At 43.3% G+C, this 24,016-nt stretch overlaps 1 protein-coding gene across 5 annotated transcripts in view; it reads left to right on the forward strand.

Annotated features, from left to right (window-relative positions):
* Positions 1 to 24,016, forward strand: part of DNAH11 (dynein axonemal heavy chain 11) — a 147,063-nt gene that overhangs the window by 56,655 nt on the left and 66,392 nt on the right. For all 5 annotated transcript variants that reach the window (XM_080974522.1, XM_080974521.1, XM_080974524.1 and 2 more), the window contains 17 exons: positions 552 to 644; positions 1,300 to 1,494; positions 3,192 to 3,269; positions 4,243 to 4,375; positions 5,308 to 5,435; positions 6,690 to 6,838; positions 7,901 to 8,051; positions 8,810 to 8,941; positions 10,031 to 10,204; positions 11,420 to 11,624; positions 15,876 to 16,041; positions 16,360 to 16,462; positions 18,469 to 18,708; positions 19,813 to 19,974; positions 21,267 to 21,460; positions 22,374 to 22,536; positions 23,512 to 23,635. In XM_080974522.1, the coding sequence (XP_080830648.1) occupies positions 552 to 644; positions 1,300 to 1,494; positions 3,192 to 3,269; positions 4,243 to 4,375; positions 5,308 to 5,435; positions 6,690 to 6,838; positions 7,901 to 8,051; positions 8,810 to 8,941; positions 10,031 to 10,204; positions 11,420 to 11,624; positions 15,876 to 16,041; positions 16,360 to 16,462; positions 18,469 to 18,708; positions 19,813 to 19,974; positions 21,267 to 21,460; positions 22,374 to 22,536; positions 23,512 to 23,635 (2,590 nt within the window). The remainder of the gene's footprint in view (positions 1 to 551; positions 645 to 1,299; positions 1,495 to 3,191; positions 3,270 to 4,242; positions 4,376 to 5,307; positions 5,436 to 6,689; positions 6,839 to 7,900; positions 8,052 to 8,809; positions 8,942 to 10,030; positions 10,205 to 11,419; positions 11,625 to 15,875; positions 16,042 to 16,359; positions 16,463 to 18,468; positions 18,709 to 19,812; positions 19,975 to 21,266; positions 21,461 to 22,373; positions 22,537 to 23,511; positions 23,636 to 24,016) is intronic.

The raw sequence follows: 24,016 nt of genomic DNA on the forward strand, positions 1-24,016 counted from the left end.
AACGGATTCCGTTCGACTTCTGAGGTATGACTGTAATAATACATACAGATTTACCCTACCCTACTATAGTTGGAGTGGCACTGGTGAGGAACAGAATCCATGGCAGAGCAAAAATAGAATCCACTTTAGATGGACTGTGGTGGCATTCTGTGACACCCCCCAGCCATCTTCCCAGGGAGCATAGGATTGCTTCCAAAGAGTAATGCTCCAGGGAGGGTCTCCTCACAAACCAGAGGCACAGTGCGACTTTGTTGAGGCTCTTCAGGTCTCTCCCCCCACTTCTGGGTTTCTGATGCTGCACGCATGCACAGTTGCACATGACATGAACGCACGTAAATGGGTGGGATGCCTGTATATGGATTTGGAGACTTTGACTGAATATTCTCATTTTTAGAATTTTTTTCTCACCCCACCATAGGCAACACTCATAATATCATCAAAAAGAAAAGTGTAGCAGAGCAACTTTGGTTCCTAGATTTTGAGAATTTATTTATTTAGCCATGTTTCACAGGTGAGCATTTAACCTTTCCCCCCTTATATCTTCACCACAGGATCATTATGACTGGGGCCTTCGTGCTGTTAAGTCTGTTTTGGTAGTTGCCGGCTCACTGAAGCGAGGAGACAAGGCTAGACCTGAAGATCAGGTATGCATAGTAGCACAGACTGGTGCTTCATAAACATAATGTTGGAATAGCTTTTCCCACAGTTTGATTTTAATTATAAAATTACCTCTTTAGAGCAGGAGTAAGAAACATTATTTTCTGCTAAAGGCCACATTTCCTTAGGGGTAATTTGTCATGCTAGCCGCGGGCAGAAATGGAGCCCAAAGTGGGTTGCAATATTGCATAGCACGCTTCCTCTGTCTGTCTGTCTGTGCTATCCCATCTCCCTCAATCTCTGTGATTCCTCCATTCATTTTGTCTCTTTCCTTTCACCACCCACATTAACATAGTTTCCTCTCTCCTCCTTCCATTGCTCCTCTCGTTCCCATTCCCACCCTCCTCCCACCTTCATTTCCACCCCCTCTGGATTGCCTCCATCCTGGAGCACACACAAAACTGAAAATGATAAGTGATGCGCTGAGGGGTGGTGTGCAGAGCAAGACTGGCCCAGTAATGGTCCAGAGGGCATTAGGCTGTGGGCTGAGGGTTCCTCACCGCTGCTTTTAATGGATGTCCATATTTGTTCTTTACTCAGAGGAATGAATGCTTCTTCAACACTGTTACTACAAAAACGTATTTTCTGTTGATTGAAAGCTCTTGCAGGTGTGATAACGTGTGGTTGACTGTCCTTTTCCAGGTACTTATGCGAGCCTTAAGGGACTTCAACTTGCCCAAGATAGTGACAGATGATATCCCCATTTTCATGGGCTTAATCAGTGACCTGTTTCCGGCTCTGGATGTTCCAAGGAAAAGGGACTTGCAATTTGAACAGATGGTTAAACAGTCTACCCTAGAGCTTCGCTTGCAGCCTGAGGAGAGCTTTATTCTCAAAGTAAAATAATCCATTGCCTCTAATTACACCCCTTAAGAATTTCAATCAAAAAATAATTGCGGACAGGTTGTGTTGAATGTGAAGGTTATTCTTGTGTACAATGATAGCATTCCTATTGTGTCCTGGAGGTGGTGGTATTTCAGTAATACTCCTGTACACGTGCAGGCCAATGTTCTAAGTAAAGATTTGGGTTTCTGAAATAATATGTAGGAGCTACTGGTCCTGTCTAGTCATGAAAATGCTTCCTTCCCTCACTGCCAAATGTCCTTAACTTGCTCAGATTTTTGTCAGTGACCAGTGGTTATTAATAGTAGGTTTTCATGCTTCACATAGTATTGAATTTGAGGTGCTGGGGTTGTCATTTGTTTTGTTGTTGTCCCTTTATTCAATCAAAATAGAAGAGAAAGATAGATTAATCTTTGTACTGTAGGAGAGTTCTATGTGGAACTTTTTCTTTTTCTTATCTGCATTCAAATTGTGCCTCTGAAGATTTTAAACACAGCAGCCGCACTTGCTTGCCTTTAGAGAAGATGGGTGAATGTTAGGATGAGGCTCACTGTGAATCACAGAAGCAGAAGAAGCCATCACAGCCCATCTCATGTGGATCCAACTCTCGTGTTTGCAGACAGGCCATTAGAAACAGCAGTCATGATATGATTTAGAAGTCAAACTTTGAGATCTAAGGCCACTGTTGTGTCTCATTTGTGGACAGTAGCCCTGAATGAGGGAATTCAGACTAGGATTGAAGCTGTCCACAGTGGGATGTTTGGTGAGGAGAAGCAGAGACCTGTGCTGCCAGCCTCATGCTCCACTGAAAGAGTCTGCTTGGATCAGCCCAACCCACAGTTTTGCATGTGCGGGTGGCGCTGTGGGTTAAACCACAGAGCCTAGGACTTGCCGATCAGAAGGTCGGTGGTTCGAATCCCCGTGACAGGGTGAGCTTCCGTTGCTCGATCCCTGCTCCTGCCAACCTAGCAGTTCGAAAGCACGTCAAAGTGCAAGTAGATAAATAGGTACCACTCCGGCGGGAAGGTAAACGGCGTTTCAGTGCGCTGCTCTGGTTCTCCAGAAGCGGCTTAGTCATGCTGGCCACATGACCCGGAAGCTGTACGCCGGCTCCCTCGGCCAATAAAGCGAAATGAGCGCCGCAACCCCAGAGTCGGTCACGACTGGACCTAATGGTCAGGAGACCCTTTACCTTTACCTCTCTTAGAGTTTTTTTGGCCAGCTAATTTGAATTCATTTTGTGAGTCTTGCTGCCCCTTTAGTTTTGTTTTGTTTTTTTACTATTCAGTCCCTGAAAAGGGACGTGCACTTTAAAAAGATGCCTAGAAAGAGGAGTTTCGTCTACATTTGCCACCCGTCCTGTAGTTACTTGACATCAAGCAGTCGGTGACATTTGACATTAGTGTTTTCTTCATTTTACCAGGATATGGTTGTGTGGCTTAGCAAACAAAAAAGGATGGGGAGATTTGTTTTCATTTCTTGAGGCTCATTCATTAATTCAAGTCTGGGTGTAGGGCCTTGAGAGACTAATGTGCCATCTTCAGGTTATCCTGTTTGAAGTTATTTGGAGAGAAAAATTTCCTGCCTACAGGAGAGGGTGGGAAGCTGCTTTGTGGGAGGTAATTGGTGTCGGTGGTAATGGGAGGACAAGGAAACAAAACCACTGGCTGTGTATTAATTCTGTTTGACAGATTGTTCAGCTTGAGGAGCTTCTGGCAGTGCGTCACTCTGTCTTTGTAGTTGGAAATGCAGGCACTGGAAAAAGCAAGGTACAGCATGGTGCTTTAACAGTTATTTTTTTTATGGCAGATTTTGCAAATGGAAGGGGGGAAAAGCAGCTCTACGCCAGCTGGCATAACACTGCATGCTTCTCTTCAGCCTTTCCCCTCAACTCTGATTTTAAAGTGAAAAGTTGAGCACTGTTATGGTCAGGCTAATCATGACAGAGATGTAACTTCGCCCCCGCCCTCCCTGAGACTCAAACTATCCAGGGATTAGTTCACATACATCAACCACTCAATTAGGAAAGGATTCCTCCCTTCCTCTTTCAGCTGGTCAGATGGGAAAGACAAAATCCAGTGGAAAAATAAAAGTTCAAGCGTGGGTGTGTTTAGGGGGGCGGTAATGATTTGGAGTGGCTTCCTTTTATAGTGGAAGCAGAGGCTCAGCAGGAGCAGTCTGGAATACTATGATTCTGGGACCTCCCCCCACAATTATTCTCTCTCAGGAACAATACTTTCTCTGTTTGTTAGTTTCCTATTATTCCTGCTCAGTCTCAAAGCCTTAAGAAAGTGCAGTAGTATTTAGGTAAGTTTAATGTAGGTTTCTAGGGCCATTGCTCCCACATCTTTTTCATCCCATTGTCATTTCTCATCAAAAGGTCTTACAGTTTTTAAATTTTAATTTACTGCTGAATTTTTATACCCTACCTTTCCTGCAAGGAGCTCAAGGTGGTTGTCCCCAGACTCAGAAAACAGGGCTCCATAAATCCAAACGCTGTAAACTGAGGGTTGAGTTCAGACTAAGGCAGTGGAATTTAGGATGCATTCAAATTAGGGGGGGGGTTAATCATTACTCAGCTTGTCTCTTTGATTTAAGTGGGAACTAGTTTAATCTGGATCTGCCCCCAAGACGTTATGGAAAACTGGAAAAGCAGTGTCAATATTTATATAAGAACCTAACACTTTCCCCCAAAATTAAGACCTGGATCCTAACAAGAGTCTTCTCCTTGATGTTCATTAGGTTCTGAAAACACTGAACAGGACTTATATGAACATGAAGCGGAAGCCTGTTTGGAATGACTTGAACCCCAAAGCTGTGACTACTGATGAGCTCTTTGGTTTCATACATCATGCTACTCGAGAATGGAAAGATGGCAAGTAGAGGAGATATTTTAATTACTGTAACATTCACTGCACATTCTTCATGTTTTCCTGCAAAATATCCCTCAGCTGATGTTTATTTTGCTAGGATATTCATACAGAGAAACCACATGGTGTAGGCTTCCTGGGGCCACACTGTTTTATACTGCAGGCGAAGGGTAGGAATGATCATGCTTGAATAATCCCAACTTTTTTGTTCTTAAACCCTTTGTTTGCATACAAAATGTAGCATGTTAAAAAGATTCTGCTTACCCTCCTCACTACTTTTCTACATGCAAGCAGTTATGGATTCTTCCACACTTGCAGTCTGAGGTGCGATGGGAAGGCGGAAAATGAGGCGGAATGGCTGGCACAGCAGTAAGTTCAACTGCAAACCACGCCCCCTCCAAGCCGCCCGGTTGGGCACTTACCTGTGGGCGTGGTGTGCCAGCCAGGTGAGTGGGGCAGGGGGCATAACGCCCCCTGCATGACGCAGAAATCGCGTCCCACCCACAACACCTCCCCTCTTGGATGAGGAGAGGCTTTATCAAGCTATTTGCCTGCACAATCTTACCTTCGTCATCATATACTCCATGTCCTCTCTCAGCTGCTAAAGTATTCCAGGACTGTGTCACACAGTTCTGCTGTCAGCACTGTGGTATACAGGTAGGACTGCTGAACTTGATTCTGACGTCAGGATGTATAATCTTTTCCCCTGCTGTATAGATTACGTTGCCTGGACCCAGAGGGTTCCTGCTTTTGAATCCTGTCCTCCAAGTATAATATATGCTTTCTGTAGCCAGAACAAAAAATCGGGGAAACTCCAAGACGTACTTGGAAGACTTTGTGCCCAGGGTTCTTTGGACCCCAGTTGGATTTTTATTTTTTTATTTTTCATCATTTAAAAGTTCCTTTGCCCAAAACATATTTGCCTCCTGTTTTTCAGGACTCTTCTCATCTCTTTTGAGAGAGCAAGCTAATATGACCCATAATTGGCCCAAGTGGATTGTCTTAGATGGGGACATCGATCCTATGTGGATTGAGTCGCTCAATACTGTTATGGATGATAATAAGGTGAGCAAAAAGCAAACACGTTCTCTTTTCCCATTGGACAACTCTGCATTTTGCCTCCTTCTTCTATGTTTCCTCATATGTTTTCCTTTTCCATACCTCCTCCATGTTTCTGATAGGTAGAATGTGCACCCTATGTTTTACATGGCATCTTTCCCCATAGTCAGGGTTCATCCACAACCCCGTTTGGCCTGCCACTTTCCCGTGGGAAAACCCGTGGTTTGCCGCTGAATCAGACCAACTGGCAATCAAGTTTCCCAGGACAAAACCATTCAGACCCATTCCTGGAAAGCACAGGGCAAGCCTTTCTAAGCACAGGGCAAGTGGAAGTGTGGGTGAGCCCTGTGTCTTCAAAGCCAGGCTGCATTATTTTCTTGCATTCTAGTACCATTCATTAAAATTAAGGCCCATTCATACGTTTCCCACCATGTTTAACACAGCATGGCAAACCCCAGTCTCAAATGAGTCTGTTCTCATGTGTGCTAGGGCAGAGACTGAAAATATGTGTTTCTTGTTGAAAACAAAACAGTTCCTAAGTAAATCCAAACCTTGGGGATTGCGGTTGCTTATACTCTAGTTAATTCAACAAGCCAAGTTCAAACCTGGGTTTCTGATCCTCTTTTGTTGGCTTAGGAATTGGTGATTTGCTTGGACTCACAAAACTGAGCTCAGATGTAATAGGGAATTGCGGTTTGTTTAAAAGCTGAAGTGAGTGCTTCTAAACTTATTCTCCTGGCATATGGCAAAGGACAGGAAAGGGAGAGTATGTAAGTCAACAATTTGTTCCATGAAGTGGGAAACCATGGCGTTTTATAACTTCTTATCGAGTCCTTTGTGTAGACCAACTTGTATGGAGAGATGAGTTGTTACTTTACATCTAAGAATATTTTTCACAGCAGTAAACCACAACTCTTTCTACACACAAGTACATCTCTCCTGAGTTAACCAGTTGTAAGTTATGTGCGAGTAGTTTTTGAAATTCAGTTGCCTTGAAATTAATTTGAACTGTAAAAATAAGGTTATCTGGTGTTTTCCTCACTCCGTAGGAATTGGTGGCCTTCCTTTTATATAAATTGTGGCCATGCGTATTTCAGAATGCAGAATTACCTTTATGAAGGCCAAAGTATATTTTAATTTTAACATAGCCTTCAAATATTAACAGATCTTTTTACAATAGCAATTCTCTGATTTATTATCAGAATGCAAGCCATGGATACAGCTGTCAGAATAACTTGATTCTGTGCTGCTAATGTCTAGGTGCTGACTCTTGCTAGCAATGAACGGGTTTCTTTGACACCATCCATGAGACTGCTGTTTGAGATACACCATTTGAAAACAGCTACTCCTGCCACAGTATCTAGGGCAGGTATTTTGTACATAAACCCTCAGGACCTTGGCTGGAATCCGTAAGTACCTCCTATGGCTCAGTTGGTAAAGCATGAGACTCTTACTCTCAGGGTTGTGGGTTCAAGCCCTATGTTTGGCAGAAGATTCCTGCACTGCAGGGGGTTGGACTAAATGATCCTTTTGGTCCCTCCCAACTCTACAATTCTATGAGTATGATTCTATGACATTCTGCTGTCAACTTTAACAAAATTTTATGGAAAAACAGCTGGCATATGATGGCTCGGGCTTGATTTATATTTTCCTTTCATATTTCTCAGTTGTTGAAAGTGACTTCAAGGTTTCCATGAGGCTAACAAAGTCTCCCAAAACTCTAAGATAGAAATTGTTGTAAACACAAATGTTGGAGTATAGCTAAGAAATAAGTTTGGGTTTTTTTGGCTCTGCATCTTTTTGGTCTGATGGCACAAATTTCTGATTTAGTTTAAATAAAAAAAATTCTTCCAGTAGCACCTTTAAGACCAACTAAGTTAGTTCTTGGTATGAGCTTTCGTGTGCAAGCACACTTCTTCAGATACCTGAAGGTATCTGAAGAAGTGTGCTTGCACACGAAAGCTCATACCAAGAACTAACTTAGTTGGTCTTAAAGGTGCTACTGGAAGAATTTTTTTTATTTTGACTATGGCAGACCAACCCGGCTACCTATCTGTAACTGATTTAGTTTAGTTTTCAGTAGTTTGTAGGTTACAAATATTGTAATAAATAAGAAAATAAAGCCTGGGATTTTCCTCTAGTCACTTTCCAGTATTACTGCACACTAGAAATTTGTTGTTTTTATTAGTTTTCACAGTAATAATACTTTAATGTAGGAATAGCCAACTAGTGTCCCAGAGGGCAACTCGCTTTCACTTGGCTCCCAGCACTTCAAAGCCCAGATCCTAGTGCCTTTTGTGCTGCTGCCATCCCAGACAGTATTGCTTGGCAAAAAGTTGTGCCAACTGTGGCTCTCTTAAGCCAGTTAGGCAACTATTCCTGAATTTTCTCAGCACTAACGGGAAAGTAATTGTAAGTCCCTGCACTGATCCAGCAAATCTATGCAGAGACCATTGTGTTTTCTTTTTCAGATACGTTGCAAGCTGGATAGAGACAAGGAGTCACCAATCTGAAAAAGCCAATTTGACAATCCTCTTTGATAAATACGTTCCTCTATGCTTAGATCAGCTCAAAACTAACTTTAAGACGATCACACCCATCCCTGAGAATAGTATGGTTCAGGTATGCTTTTACTTGTGCAGATACTATTATTATCATCATTGTCTTCATTTATGTAACCAACCCATCTTTCTGCAACAAGGTTTACTATAAAAACATATAAAAAGGCAACGAATAACACAAATATGCTACAAGCCAGCTTCAAGCTCCATGTGTGGCAAAGGATTCCTGCATTGCAAGGGGTAGTATTAGATGATCCTTGTGGCCCCTTCAGCTTTACAATTCTGCAATGGATTGGAGTTGATACAGACAGAAAGACAATAAATGAGCACTCTGTATGTACAGTTGTATGGAAGCAGATTACCACAGACAGCTTCACCCACATGATGCTGTGTTTTCCAGATGTCTGAAAAAAGTCTTCAGTATGATCTTCATTAGAGTTACATTCAGGTTTATTTATATAATTGGGGAGTGGGTAGCTCGGTGCTACAAAACAGCAGCAGTTAGCTCAGTTGGTTAGAGTGTGGTGCTGATAATGCCGAGGTCATGGGTTTGACCCCCATAAGGGGCCACCTGCATTTTCCTGCATTACAGGAGGTTGGTTGGGGTCCCTATTGACACTACAATTCTACGATTTTATGTTTTGTATGCAAACTGTCTTGGGAATGTCCAGGAAACACCCGGGCTTGAAACATTGGAGGGACACTACCAATGCCTGTATAACTAGATAGCCCAATGTTCTGACTTAAGTCAAATTCCTAAGTACTTGTGACCTGCAAAATATTTTTAATGTTTTGTTTTTGCTCTCTTTCGTTATATAGACACTTTGTTCTCTCCTTGACTGCTTACTGACTCCAGAAAATGTGCCCCTTGATGGTCCGAGAGAACTGTATGAGACATATTTTGCCTTTGCCTGTGTGTGGGCATTTGGTGGTGCCATCTTTCAAGATCAGGTAGGCAGGAAGCAGTTTGCTTTGAGCTGTAGTCGGATAAGCAAACTCTTCTATTCCTCTATGACAGCCATGTCCAACTCCCAAGAAACTGCTATCTACTCCCACTATAAAAAAAACTGGCAGTGATCTACCCATTGGATTGACCAAAGTTGTTGAGCTTTTTTGGGGAAGAATTCACCAAAGTTGAGCACTTTTTGGGGGGGCATTGCTCAGGATCACATACAATTGATTAGGGACGCCCCATGATCAACCGGTAGATCTTGATCTGTTCTATGACATGTGCAAAGAAATCATAGTGAAAATCCACTCATTTGACACTGTCTCAGTGGAGAGAATCAGATGGCAGTCTCCAGTGTTGGAGATGGTATTTGTGTTGGGGCTCAAAGCCCAAGACCTAAGGTCTTGGATCACTAACCTCCCATAATTGCTGAAAGGAAGAATTGGGGCTCTAAACCCTAAAATGCAAGGTGAAAACGGCAATGGTAAATTTTTGCAGGGGAACTGATTAGGATTGCCACTGAAGAAGGAATTTCTTGCTTCCAACACACTTTGAGCAGTATCAACATATTGTTGCACACCAACCCAATCTCAGAGTGGTGCAAGATTCCAGGGGTTCTAGGCACTTACCCAAGGTTCCAAGAGGAAACATGACACAACAGAGACTGTGGTGTCTTTATGATATATGGTTTAATGGGACACGTGTGGCGCTGTGGTTCTGAGCCTCTTGGGCTTGCCGATCAGAAGGTCGGCGGTTCAAATCCCCGCGATGGGGATTCTCTGTCCCAGCTCCTGCCAACCTAGCAGTTGAAAAGCACGCCAGTGCAAGTAAATAAATAGGTACCGCTGTGGCAGGAAGGTAGCATTTCCGTGCACTCTGGTTTCCGTCACAGTGTTCTGTTTGGGATGTTTAGCACATCTTCTTTAATCTGTAAGGGAAATGTTCATGGCCACTAAAACAATGGGGCAATAAAGAAGCTAATAGTTTAATATAATTTGAATAATTTTATAAGCCTGTATTTAACCATCAAACTTGCTAACTATTTATACCCCCCCCCAAAAAAAATTAAGAACCTATTTAAAATTTTCTAGCTTTCTAATTATCAAGCTGAGTTTAGCCGCTGGTGGCTGAAAGAGATGAAAGCTGTGAAGTTTCCATCACATGGAACCATCTTTGATTATTACATTGACCCCAAAACCAAGAAATTCCTGCCTTGGAGTGATAAAATTATCAGTTTTGACATGGATCCGGATACACCATTGCAGGTAAGCACATGTTTAATATAAAATGAGCACATGCAGCTTTTCACTTTATCCTCTGGTGTTTTCATTGTTTTCTGCTCATTGGAAAATGAAGCTGTTGGGGAGTCTATTTTTGCATGTACAGTGGTACCTCGGATTAAGTACTTAATTCGTTCCGGAGGTCTGTTCTTAACCTGAAACTGTTATTAACCTGAAGCACCACTTTAGCTAATGGGGCCTCCTGCCGCCACCGCAGCACGATTTCTGTTCTCATCCTGAAGCAAAGTTCTTAACCTGAGGTACTATTTCTGGGTTAGCGGAGTCTGTAATCTGAAGCGTATGTAAGCTGAAGCGTATGTAACCCGAGGTACCACTGTAATGTTAGTTTTATTCTGTGTGTCTGTATCTGATAATGAGAAGAAATGTAATGGTCTGTGGTGGGGGCTCTTTTACAAAGCTTAACTTTATTTCTTTACTATACAATGAAATAAGTTAACATTTTATAAAGAGGGAATTTAGGGCATAATGGTTACCCGGTTAGGGCTGGGCAGTGATTGCGGCCCATTGCATCTTGCTCTGACACGCCTGTTTAGGTGGCCAGCCATTGGGAAACCCCCAGGCTGGCTGCGGGGCACAGTGGTTGCCTCCATCCACCAATTTGAAATCAGGCCATGCATGTGAAAATGCTCTATGTTCACATCTAAGCATACATAAGGGACACGGGTGGCGCTATGGGTTAAACCACAGAGCCTAGGACTTGCTGATCAGAAGGTCAGCGGCTCAAATCCCCACGACGGGGTGAGCTCCCGTTGTTCGGTCCCTGCTCCTGCCAACCTAGCAGTTCAAAAGCATATCTAAGTGCAAGTAGATAAATAGGTACCGCTCCAGTGGGAAGGTAAACAGCGTTTCCGTGTGCTGCTCTGGTTCACCAGAAGCCGCTTAGTCATGCTGGCCACATGACCCGGAAGCTGTACACCGGCTCCCTCGGCCAGTAAAGCAAGATGAGCGCCACAACCCCAGAGTTAGCCACAACAACCTAATGGTCAGGGGTCCCTTTACCTTTACCTTTACCTTTAAGCATACATGCTCCTAGCAGTCACTTAGATTTTCACCCTTACGTTGCAGAGAAATGAAAATTGAAGCATGTAAAAGGAATGAAACTGTTTATTTTTAAGAAAATACTGTTTCAGTGGCATGTTAATACAAAGCATATTAACGTAAGTCCTTTCGATGCCTCAGGCAGTCCTTGTTCACACATCTGAGACCACATGTCTCAGATACTTTACAGATTTGCTCTTGGGGAAAGGCAAGCCTGTTATGCTTGTTGGAAATGCCGGAGTGGGGAAAACAGTATTTATTGAGCAATGCCTTGCTGGCCTCTCAGAAGATTTCCTGGTGTCCAAAGTCCCCTTCAACTATTACACCACATCAGCAGCACTACAAAGTAAGTTCCCAAGCATACAATGTTGCATGTTGAAGTCTGGTTACAATGAGGGAGTTGGCTGTTTATAAATAATCAAAATTAAAAGAAAGGGTGTATTATAACATGAATTAATAAAAACGGATTACTCAGAACAATCAAATTATGCTCATTTTGGTCCCTGATTCAGCCCCCAAACAGTGGGGAGACACAGCAGTGGGCATATGCTGGCTTTCTGTGTCTCCTTCATTTGCCACCAGCAAGTGCCTGTTCTGGTTGTCATTATTATTGTTACTATTTATTAATTTTGTAAACTGCCCTTCATGCTAAGATCACAGAGCGACTCGCAACATGAAAATACAATGTGAGAACACAAAATACATAGTGAAAGGAGAACACAAACGAACCAGTAACTCCCCTTCCCACAAACACATTTGAAAGGTCATAGAATGTTAATCAGCCCAAAGGCCTGGTTATAGTGAAACATTTTTGCCTGGTACCTAAAGGTATTTAATTGTTAAATATATGGTTGCCAGGGACACTGGGAGTAGGGAATGGCACTACTACCCCCGATTCCTTTCCAACACTGGACGCTGTACGGCTAAAATATACCCACACTTTCTTTGGACAGGTTGGATTCTTTTGGATAATATTCAACTTGTTCACGACTTTTAATGAAGGGTTCCTGAAACTGAAAACATACCGTATTTTTCGCTCTATTGGACGCAGTTTTTCCTCTCCAAAAATTGAGAGGAAATGTGTGTGCGTCCTATAGAGCGAATGCAGGCTTGTGCCATAGCCGCGCGCAACCCCTCCGGCAGGGAGAGGCTGCACGGGGCTATGGCTTCTTTAGCCCTGCGCAGCGTCTCCCGGCAAGGAGAGGCTGCACGGGGCTAAAGGGGAAGCCAAAACAGCGAGCGGGATGGATCCCGCTCGCTGCCTTGCCTGCTTCCATAGCTGCGCGCAACCCCTCCGGCAAGGAGAGGCTGCACGGGGCTAAAGGGGAAGCCAAAGCAGTGAGCGGGATGGATCCCGCTCGCTGTCTTGCCTTCTTCCATAGCTGCGCGCAACCCCTCCGCAAGGAGAGGCTGCACGGGGCTATGGCTTCTTTAGCCCCATGCAGCCTCTCCCGGCAAGGAGAGGCTGCATGGGGCTAAAGGGGAAGGCAAAACAGCGAGCGGGATCCATCCCGCTTGCTGCCTTGCCTTCTTCCATAGCTGCGCGCAACCCCTCCACAAGGAGAGGCTGCACGGGGCTATGGCTTCTTTAGCCCCACGCAGCCTCTCCCGGCAAGGAGAGGCTGCATGGGGCTAAAGGGGAAGGCAAAACAGCGAGCGGGATCCATCCCGCTTGCTGCCTTGCCTTCTTCTTTAGCCCCACGCAGCCTCTCCCTGCAAGGAGAGGCTGCACGGGGCTATGGCTTCTTTAGCCCCACGCAGCCTCTCCCGGCAAGGAGAGGCTGCATGGGGCTAAAGGGGAAGGCAAAACAGCGAGCGGGATCCATCCCGCTTGCTGCCTTGCCTTCTTCCATAGCTGCGCGCAACCCCTCCGCGAGGAGAGGCTGCACGGGGCTATGGCTTCTTTAGCCCCACGCAGCCTCTCCCGGCAAGGAGAGGCTGCACGGGGCTAAAGGGGAAGGCAAAACAGCGAGCGGGATCCATCCCGCTTGCTGCCTTGCCTTCTTCCATAGCTGCGCGCAACCCCTCCGCAAGGAGAGGCTGCACGGGGCTATGGCTTCTTTAGCCCCACGCAGCCTCTCCCTGCAAGGAGAGGCTGCACGGGGCTAAAGGGGAAGGCAAAACAGCGAGCAGGATCCATCCCGCTCGCTGCCTTGCCTTCTTCCATAGCTGCGCGCAACCCCTCCGCAAGGAGAGGCTGCACGGGGCTATGGCTTCTTTAGCCCCACGCAGCCTCTCCCTGCAAGGAGAGGCTGCACGGGGCTAAAGGGGAAGGCAAAACAGCGAGCGGGATCCATCCCGCTTGCTGCCTTGCCTTCTTCCATAGCTGCGCGCAACCCCTCCACAAGGAGAGGCTGCACGGGGCTATGGCTTCTTTAGCCCCACGCAGCCTCTCCCGGCAAGGAGAGGCTGCATGGGGCTAAAGGGGAAGGCAAAACAGCGAGCGGGATCCATCCCGCTCGCTGCCTTGCCTTCTTCTTTAGCCCCACGCAGCCTCTCCCTGCAAGGAGAGGCTGCACGGGGCTATGGCTTCTTTAGCCCCACGCAGCCTCTCCCTGCAAGGAGAGGCTGCACGGGGCTAAAGGGGAAGGCAAAACAGCGAGCGGGATCCATCCCGCTTGCTGCCTTGCCTTCTTCCATAGCTGCGCGCAACCCCTCCACAAGGAGAGGCTGCACGGGGCTATGGCTTCTTTAGCCCCACGCAGCCTCTCCCGGCAAGGAGAGGCTGCATGGGGCTAAAGGGGAAGGCAAAACAGCGAGCGGGATCCATCCCGCTCGCTGCCTTGCCTTCTTCTTTAGCCCCACGCAGCCTCTCCCTGCAAGGAGAGGCTGCACGGGGCTATGGCTTCTTTAGCCCCACGCAGCCTCTCCCGGCAAGGAGAGGCTGCACGGGGCTAAAGGGGAAGCCAAAACAGCGAGCGGGATCCATCCCGCTTGCTGCCTTGCCTTCTTCCATAGCTGCGCGCAACCCCACTGGCAGGGAGAGGTTGTGTGCAGCCTGTACGCTGCTCTTTGGGGCTGGGGGGGAAAAATATTTTTTTCCTTGATTTCCCCCCCTAAAAACTGGGTGCGCCCTATGGTCCGGTGCGCCCTATGGTGCGAAAAATACGGTATATGCAATTGCATGCCTTCCCCCTCCCCCCGCAACAGATCCTCTTAGTGATGAATGCAAAGTTTTTATTTCAGAGACAGAAAGTGAAGATTGCATTTTATTGACACGGGTATGGTGTATTTTACACTCCCACACATTTCATGGATAAATTTAGAGTGCTTCTCAAATATCTTATACCTCATATCACAACTAAAAAGCATTACAGCAGCAAGCAACGCCAACTAGTTAATGCCATTTTTGAGAACTATAATTCAAGCCAGTATTACTCTGTTGGTTTGCCTGCTGTTTTAATAAGATTATTGCAGCGCAATATGTATTAAAACATTGTGTACCCAGTATTAGTATTGGAACAATGATAACTGTTAACAGAGCTTATGAAATACTCCACACAAAGGTTGCATTCCCCCCCAACTTGCTTTTGTGTTTGCATTCAAATATCATTTTCTGCTATATTTTTGGCATTTGTGTAAGAGAGAGAAAAAGGGGAAGGAGAAAGGCATTAAAGTTTAACAGTCTTTAAGAGAAATAGTTAATAAAGTACTTGCTGCGGTTTTCTCAGGAAATAGTTAACAAATATATTTCACAGTTCTTTCATTAGCGTCTGCTTGTATTTCAAAGCTAACAGGCAGGATTAAATGTTAATATGCAGAAGATTATTTTTTCTTAAAATCTAGTTCATTCCAAGATAGAAACCACCCAATACCTGGTACTCTGGAAGGCCTGCCTAGGACCCTAAAAAATATGAGTGCAGATCGGACTACAGCAAAGCTTCCCATGTTAGTGCTGGGAAGTTAGTGAATCATGCTTTAAAGTGATTAATAACCAGTTACTGTATAAGTAGCTTTAATAATGAATGCTGCTTCACAGCAAGAAAACAACAAAGGCTAATAATTACATTTGTTACTGTAGAATGCCTTGTTTAGGAGGGCATTTAACCCAGGTTGCCAATGGGCACATATGACCCTATAACAAAGGCAGGCAGGGGATGGGAGGGCAATAGTCATAGAAGTGCATATGCACGATCGTGCAGCCTGCTTCCATTCCTTAAACTCTTATCAGTATTGAGCCTGAACTTAGCCAGTGTGGTTTGAAGAATCACTTGTGCCTAACACCATAGGTTAATACCGTTCCCAACAAATGGTCCAGATTTGGTGAGCTCTGTCTTTTCCAGAAACGCCAGCATAACGAGTAGCACAATTTATGGCCACTGCATATTTGTAACTGCATTTGGAGTCCCCTTATGGGCTTACTATGCCCATGATACTCTGCACTACAAAGTGAGAAGGATCCTTTTCACATCACCAATAGAGTGGAAAAAGTTAAATGCACTGCTGTAACAAACGCGGCTTCTGCTTTGATTTGGAGCTGAATTTGAGTCCCTGCACTGTATACCTTTTATACATTTCTGTCTCTTATTTGTATGTTGTCTAGTTACTAGCCTCTGCAGTATTTCACCCAGTAGTCATGTAGCATAATCCATTTCAGAGATTCTTGAAAAACCATTGGAGAAAAAAGCGGGTCGTAAATTTGGTCCAGTAGGAAACAAGAAACTGGTTTACTTTATTGATGATACGAACATGCCAGAAGTGGATGCTTATGGAACAGTTCAGCCTCACACACTGATTCGACAACATATAGATTATGGACATTGGTAAGTGACTCCATTTTGATGTTAAGTCAAACTTGTGTAATTTTTGAACGAACAAGTAATTCTGCTGATAAAAACTGTTAGTGCAAGTTTGAATCAACTGATAAGATAAATTTTAGATTTTCCATATCTGAATAATTGTTAATTGTCCTACTGCTTGCTCAGATTTGTCCTTTATATCTTTGTTTACATTTTAATGTAAGCTGAATGGTCAACCTATCTGATACCTGTGTAAATGAGTTCTGTGTCATCATCATTGTGGCGTCATCTATAATAATTGATAAATTAATTCTAGATGTTTAAATATTTTTTCTGCCTCAGGTATGATAGACAGGCATTAACTGTAAAAGAAATTCATAATTGTCAGTATGTTGCCTGTATGAATCCAACGGTTGGCAGCTTCACCATCAACCCGCGACTTCAGGTAAGGTTGCAAATTGCTTCATAGAAAACGCAATAAAGTGTATGCTTAGAGATTCTCGTTACTGAAGCCTTGACAGATTATTTAGACAAGATCTTTGTACTCTATTCACAAAATACAGATTGTGGTTTGGAGTAGAGTTGACTTACCATGCAACACAATGTTTTGCTGAGATCTGTGACAGAGGACATGCTATTCATGTGAACCTGCCACATTTCCTTAGGCTGGAGTATATTTGAAGCACATATCAGGAACAGATCTGCTTCATCACCACTTAATTGTGACATAAACAATGCCTAGAAACTGTAGCCAAGCACTACAGGGCAAGTTCTTTGGGATGCTATTAAAAGTTGTGTTGCAGACATCAAATTGATTTTCTTTCAGTGCATCCCAAACTCTCTGTTAATAACTACTGTCTGCTCCCAATCTGCATATCAGGCATATTGAATCCTAGAAAGAGCATGGGTCCTGGTTGTATCACATAGCTATCCTATAGCATTTTTGTGATGGCTTTCTCCTATTTACAGAGAGCTTTCTAGGGTAGCTGTAAAAATTAGTTGCATTGTGCCTTTTTTGTTTCAATCTGGTTGGATTCCTATAGTACCAGACTCATAAACTAGCAAGCTCTAATGGAGGAGTGGTTCCAGGCTGTGCACCTGTGTGCACAAAATTCCAATCCTGGAAGAAGTGGAGGACTTGAAACGCTGTTTAGGGAAGTCATGGAGAGTCCAGTGCAAGCTGTTCCTGTTGAAAGATAAACTATTTCTAGTTCCTTGCATTACTTACAGAGATTTAGGGACTAGAACAATATTTTGCGTGGACAGGCAGAGTCCCCAGATCCTGAGCGGTCCCCCCCCCCGTCATGTGGAATAACAACTCAAGACAACATGCTATGGGATTAAATTGGCCAAAACTTTATTAAATTTCAAATGTGGGTAGACCTTGGCTCAGGCATTGGGCGTTCTCCCTCCCCAGTCCCCAGCCGGGGACCTAGGGAGCTTCAGGGTTATCCAGTGTGTGTGGGGGGGGGGATGGGCCGGCTCTGGAGAACATATGTTCAAGCAGAGATAGCCGCCCCCGTTATGCCGCCGCCGCAGGGGAGAGCAATGACGACCTTTCGGCGTACGGTCAAAGCCTCCCTTCAGAAACCCCTTTAACGGGGAACCCTGGTATCGCCGCCGCAAAGAGGAAGATGGACTAAAGGATTCCACCCAAGGCCTGATACCGCCAAAGTTGTGACGTTTTGCTACGGGAAATGCGAAACCTGCCAGTGCAGGGAAATTCCTTTCCGGCCCTTTAACAGTGACCTTATCGTAGCAGCGCCCGCATACCTGTGAAGAAAAGTTAACCTGCAAAACCTATGAAGAAAAGTTAACCTGCAAAGGAGGACATTAACTGAGGGTGGGTAGGGTGGGAGAAGCTCTGGAGCCAAGTGAGGATTCCCAGGTAAGATCCTCCCTCTATTGTGTGGGCAGGTAATCCCTCCCCCTACCTGGCTGGTCTCCTTGGCAACGCTTCCCCCAGGTGGGATTGGACAACTGACTGAGGTAGGCGGAGACCTCCAGGTATCCCACCTGAGGGAAGGCAAAGCCAAGCCTATGCTGATGGGGCCGCTCCAGATCCAGGGCTGCGCGCGTCCACGCAAAGGGCGCCCCCCGTTTTAAGCGGGGAGCGGTCATTGCAGGAAGTGATTGGACAAACAAGCTTTGCAACCAGAGACAGAAAGTCTTTTATGGTCTTTCAGGGATTCTCATTTAGTGAAGGCTAGGCTGTAAATTCTTTCCTCCCGTATACCTGGATGCTTGTGTGGAGAAAAACAGCACTTAAAACTTACTCCTTGACAAAAGCTTTTGATCTGAAAAATAAGGATACTTGTGCCAAATTAATGGTTATACCCTTTGCTAACCAAAGTTCTGTCCTACATTTATTCACGTCATCAGTTATTCACAAATACGTACATAATTTATCATTGATAAGTAACTAAAGCAAGCATTTTCTTCATGTTTTAGAGACACTTTGCAGTGTTTGCAATGAACTTCCCATCTACTGATGCTCTAAGCACCATCTATAGCAAGATCCTTGATTTCCACTTTCAGCAGCATGGCTTTAATCCATCAGTGTTGAAACATGCAGCTGCCACCATCCAAGCAGCAATATGGCTCCACCAGACAATGGTTCAGAACTTTCTCCCCACAGCTGTTAAATTTCATTATATTTTCAACCTTCGAGACCTCTCCAACATATTCCAGGTTTGTTGTGTCTCTCTCTGTGTGTGTTTTAGATACAGATGCTGATACTGATACAGACATAAATGTGATGTGTGCTTCTCTCTCAAGTTTGGACTTTCTGGGCCTAACATATACACATGCATGTGTATGGTGTTAAATTGTCATTTGCATGCAATAATTCAAGCTAGTTAATAAAGTTACAATTCCAGTTTATGGGGTTTTGGTGTTTCATCGTTGCTTTTTTAAAAAAAAATAGATTCTATTTGCACAGGCAGTCTATTTGCATGAAAACTCTTTTTTACTTCTCAGAATTACAGGTTAGAATTTATCCATTTTGGAATGTGTATCAAATGCTGAAGTGCACAAGAGAGTCTGTAATTAAGTTTGCCTTGCTGTTGAGGCTCAAACTATACATGACAGTGCCAGGTCTGTGTTTTGTTTGTTAAAATACCTAGAGATAGCCTGATTGTGTATGCAGGGATGTGCACAGGCGAGGAACTCATTTTGAAGAGCAAAAAGGGTGCTCAGGTGAAAGGAACTGAACCCTCCTTGCTTTTATGACTCACCCCACAAAAGCCATCTCTTAAGCTGTGTTCCTTCCCTCATCTCTGCTAGAGTCTGATAGCAGAAGTAAGCTTGGTTATTTGAAAAGTGCATAGGTGGGCGGGGGGCAGTGAGATGAGAAAAGATATCTTTACCTCCATACCGCCTGCCTCTTTTTATGTGATTGGGCATTTTAAGCAAATATAGGGTTGCCATATTTCTCCCCCCAATTTTGGGGGGGGGGGGCAAGTGGATGAGCTTTTTTATGTTTTTTGCCCAAAGTGGATGAGCTTTTTGGGCAAAATCACAAAAAATGCATGGCAAAAATGGCACTACCAACACGCATTGCTGTGCATTCAGATTTTCCCTGACATTTTGCTGATTTCCGCCTGGACACTGCTTCCGAAAGCAGTGTTTTGGGTATGTCTGTGAAATTCCGGACGTATGGCAACCCTGAACAAAAAGAGTTTCCATCATCTCAGACAAAAGTAATGTAGGAATATGCAGCTATCAGGATTGGTGTCTTGCAGTAATTGTCTTTTACCAGTATTATAAACATATTCTTTCTGGGGGGTTTTGTAGGGAATTTTATTTGCGAAACAGGAGTGTCTAAAGCATCCAAATGATCTTGTACGTTTGTGGCTTCATGAATCTTCACGTGTTTATGGAGATAAACTGGTGGAAGCAAAAGACTGCAGTTCATTTCATAAAAAGCTGCTAGACACTGCACACAGATTCTTTGAGGTAAAGCTCTGGACTGGTAATGGTTGCCTAATACTGCAGCACTGATGACAAGTTTGCCAATCTGAAAACTATTTAGGGTCAAAGTCAATCTCCCAAGAAAACTAGTATGACCCAAATAATAAGCTGTTTTGCTTTTCTTTCTAATAACAAAGCATAGGAAGAAAAAATATATATGTCAGATTGATGAAGAGAATTTAGTATGGGGGGAAGTAGGTGTTTGTTTGATAGGGGTTCATTTAAGAACCCAGATCCATGCTGTAATAAGATAACCGACCAAGACTGATAGTGCAAACTGTGCGGCTGCAGCTAAACTTCAGTGGCACTCTCTTTAATTAGAAAAAAATAGAAATGCAATAAATTATTATTATTATTATAAATAATAGCTTTAGTAACTAAAAAGTAACTTACTTAAAACATGTCTAATTTTGCTTTTTTGCCACTAATGTTTCTAGCTTTATAGCAACCCATATTTTCAACTTTTTTTATATCTTGCCCTTAAAACAATAACACAAAACAGCATATTCTTAGTAGCAGTTCTGAATGGGGGAAAATAACTTAATTGCATATAGCCTGCATTTAACTCTCTGGATGAGAGAGAGTACATGGTGATAGAAACAAATGATGAACACTAGCAAGCTGAGGAAGATTTAGTAAAAGAAACTTGATGAGCACTTAGCAAAGAAGACTTAGAATGGAAAATAAAGTGGTACTATTACTTCCCTTGATCTGGACAGAATACTTTTGTTGATGCAGCTTAGAACTGTGTTACCTGTTTGCTGCTACATCCCACTCTTGATTCATGTTAAGTTAGTGGTCTACTAAGGTCCCCAGATCCTTTTCACATGTACTTTCGTCATGCCAGACGTCCCCCATCCTATATACGTGCATCTGATTCTTCCTGCCTAAGTGCAGAACCTTACATTTGTTTCTGTGGAAATTCATTTTGTTAGTTTTGGCCCAGTTCTCCAATCTTGTTTAGGTTATCTTGAATCCTGATTCTATGTTATTGGGCATTGAATCCATTTATCAGAGATGATTGAATTTATCCCATGACTTTTGTTCAACCCCTTGGCCATTGGCTTTTCAGGCCCTGCAGGGTTCCATCTTGTTTCCAATACTTCCTAACAGCTTCTTAACATTTATTTATAATGCTGAGTAACAACCTCTGATCTTGGCAGTATGTAGGGCATTCTCTGCACATTTAAGGTAGGGTGCATAGCAAAGCATTTCCAAGTTGTGTGTATCCCTGTGTTTCAGTCTCTCCTTTTGATGTTATGTTGCCAACTTAATAGGATCTGGACGATCACATTCTTCTCCAGCAACCACTTATTTACTGTCATTTTGCAAATGGTGTAGCAGAGCCTAACTATATGCCTGTCAAGGATTGGGAAGGGCTAAGAAATATCCTTGTGGAGGCTCTAGAGAACTACAATGAACTGAATGCATCTATGAACTTAGTCTTATTTGAGGATGCTATACAACATGTGTAAGTAAATGTCTTGTCTATGGCCTGAATTCAACATAGTTCGTTTATTTTTATTACTGCTACATATTATAAAAAAAAAATTGTACATGGTTTACATAAAAACATTAACACTACAAACTATAATTTTAAATAAATTTGTTAGAAAGTAGGTTAAAACAGAACAAAATTATCACATAGAACTTGTAAATTCTAGCTTGGAATTATCCATTTTTGTATGTAGAATATCAAGGAGAAAGCCACAAAATGCTGCTACTGCACCACTTTCATGTAGGACGGTTGGTGTAGTATGCAGTTAATAGAATTATTTTCTGCAGTGGTGCCATAGCTTCAAAATTCCCTCTCCATAAAGGTACAGCTGGTTCCACAATTACAATCTCCTTGGCAGCAGGTTCTCTCTCTCTCTCTCTCTCTCTCTGTACAATAGTACCTCTGGTTAAGAATTTAATTCGTTCCGGGGGTCCGTTCTTAACCTGAGGTACCACTTTAGCTATTGGGGCCTCCCGCTGCTGCCGCACTGCCGCCGCACGATTTCTGTTCTCATCCTGAGGTAAAGTTCTTAACCCGAGGTACTACTACTGGGTTAGCGGAGTCTGTAACCTGAAGCGTATGTAACCTGAAGTGTTTGTAACCTGAGGTACCACTCTGTGTGTGTGTGTGTGTGTGTGTGGCATTCTAAGGGTTATATTGCCTCAACCTGCTTTTAGTTTTATAGTCTTTTGTTGCTTCTGAGTCTATAAATTGTTCGAATGTATGTTTTGAGGTGTGTCAACGTATTTTAAATTAATTTCTACATTTATTATACACCCCCCCCCAAAATGCATCAGATGAAGCGTGCTTTAGAAATATTTTAAAAATTCAAGATAAAACAACTCTTCTGTGGCCATTAGTCATGTTGCTCCTTTTCCATCATCAGATGTCGCATTAGCCGAATCTTGCAGTCCTCTCGTGGCTATGCACTTTTGATTGGAGTGGGTGGCAGTGGAAAACAAAGCTTATCAAGACTGGCTGCCTATATTGGATCTCTTGAAGTGTTTCAGATTACACTGAAGAAAGACTACACAATTCAAGACCTCAGGGTAAAAACAACAATTATTACATAATTGCCCTCAGAATTGCTAGGCTTGAAAGCAGGCTATTTAGAATCTGAGGGGTTGAAGTAAAGCATTCTTAATGTGTGGCTTGTGGTGCTAGTGAGAAGGTATCATCCAGGGGCTAGGAAAAGTTACTACTTAGTTTGTCCGCACCACAAATTTTGTAAGTGGTGGGAAGGCAGGGATCTTTATTTGGGCAAGACCTCCTGGGAAGAGTTGCTATGATATCTTGGCCTGAGCTGTTTTGTTTCTTTAAATAAAGAGTTAACTTCATTGGCACTTTGTGAGTTATTGCTGGCCGACTCCTGCCTTGACAGGGATACAAAATCCATGAGACAGACCCATGCGATGAACCCCACCTATGTGGCTGGGTAACTTGCTGAACTGCATGGGATCTGATTATGTTAATAAGGTCTGCCTGACAACCTGGAGAATATTTAATAGGCACCGTTGCAAAGATGTCTTGTGACCCTAAGCAGTTGCTCAAATAACCTGAATTGTGTACCTAGCTCTGCATTTTCCCCCCTTTGTGAATTCATTTTGATATTTCTCCTGAAAATAAAATGAGTATGCAGTGAATTACTTCCAACCCATGAAACAGGCATTATTAATACGATTGAAGTGTTCTTGATGCTGATCTGTTTGGCAGAACATTAATAACAATTTTCTGAATACTAGGGAAAAGATTTTCTTTCATTGATTACTACTTGTTTCCTTTTTTCCTTGCAAACTTATCAAACCACAGTTCTCTTCACCTGGTATCTTAAAACACATCTGGGTTTGTTTGTTTGTCTTTTTAAAAAATCCTCTGGAAAAGGATATGTCACGAAAATGAAGCAAAGATGCTAAACAGCAGCAAATAGCTCTCAAGTGGCATGTATTTTCACACTGGTTATCGTGCCACCCAGTTTTGTTTCAACATTTTATTGTAACATGAATGATTGCCTACTTTCCTTACAGGTAGATCTTGCCAATCTGTATATAAAGACGGGAGCCAAGAACATTCCCACTGTGTTTTTGCTGACAGATGCTCAAGTTCCAGATGAACGCTTTCTTGTGCTGATTAATGACTTGTTGGCATCAGGTGATTAGACCTACACATTTCTTGAAAGATCCTCCCAATGACAAATTATCTGCCGTTTCAATGAACTTTAAAAAGGAGATTATTTGTCTTTGAGATGCTTTCTGGTATGGCTAGGATGTCCTTTGGGGAAAAGTGTATTAACCCAGCTAAGTTGGGTATTGTGCCTACTTTGCTTAAAAACAATGTTGCTCTTCAGAAGCTAATATCAAGGTCATGGAATGTATAGGTGCAAGTTCCATTTGTAGGTGTTTCTTTTATATTGATTCACTTACACTGATTGAATGGATTGACTCCATCATGCCAGAAAGTGGGACAGGGTAGTTTTTACATGTGCTTTGATCAATAGTGGTAAAATCGTAGTGATTTAAATGAGAGCATTTT

This window comes from Podarcis pityusensis, assembly GCF_964106645.2.
Source record: "Podarcis pityusensis genome assembly, chromosome: 12".
NCBI lineage: Eukaryota > Metazoa > Chordata > Lepidosauria > Squamata > Lacertidae > Podarcis > Podarcis pityusensis.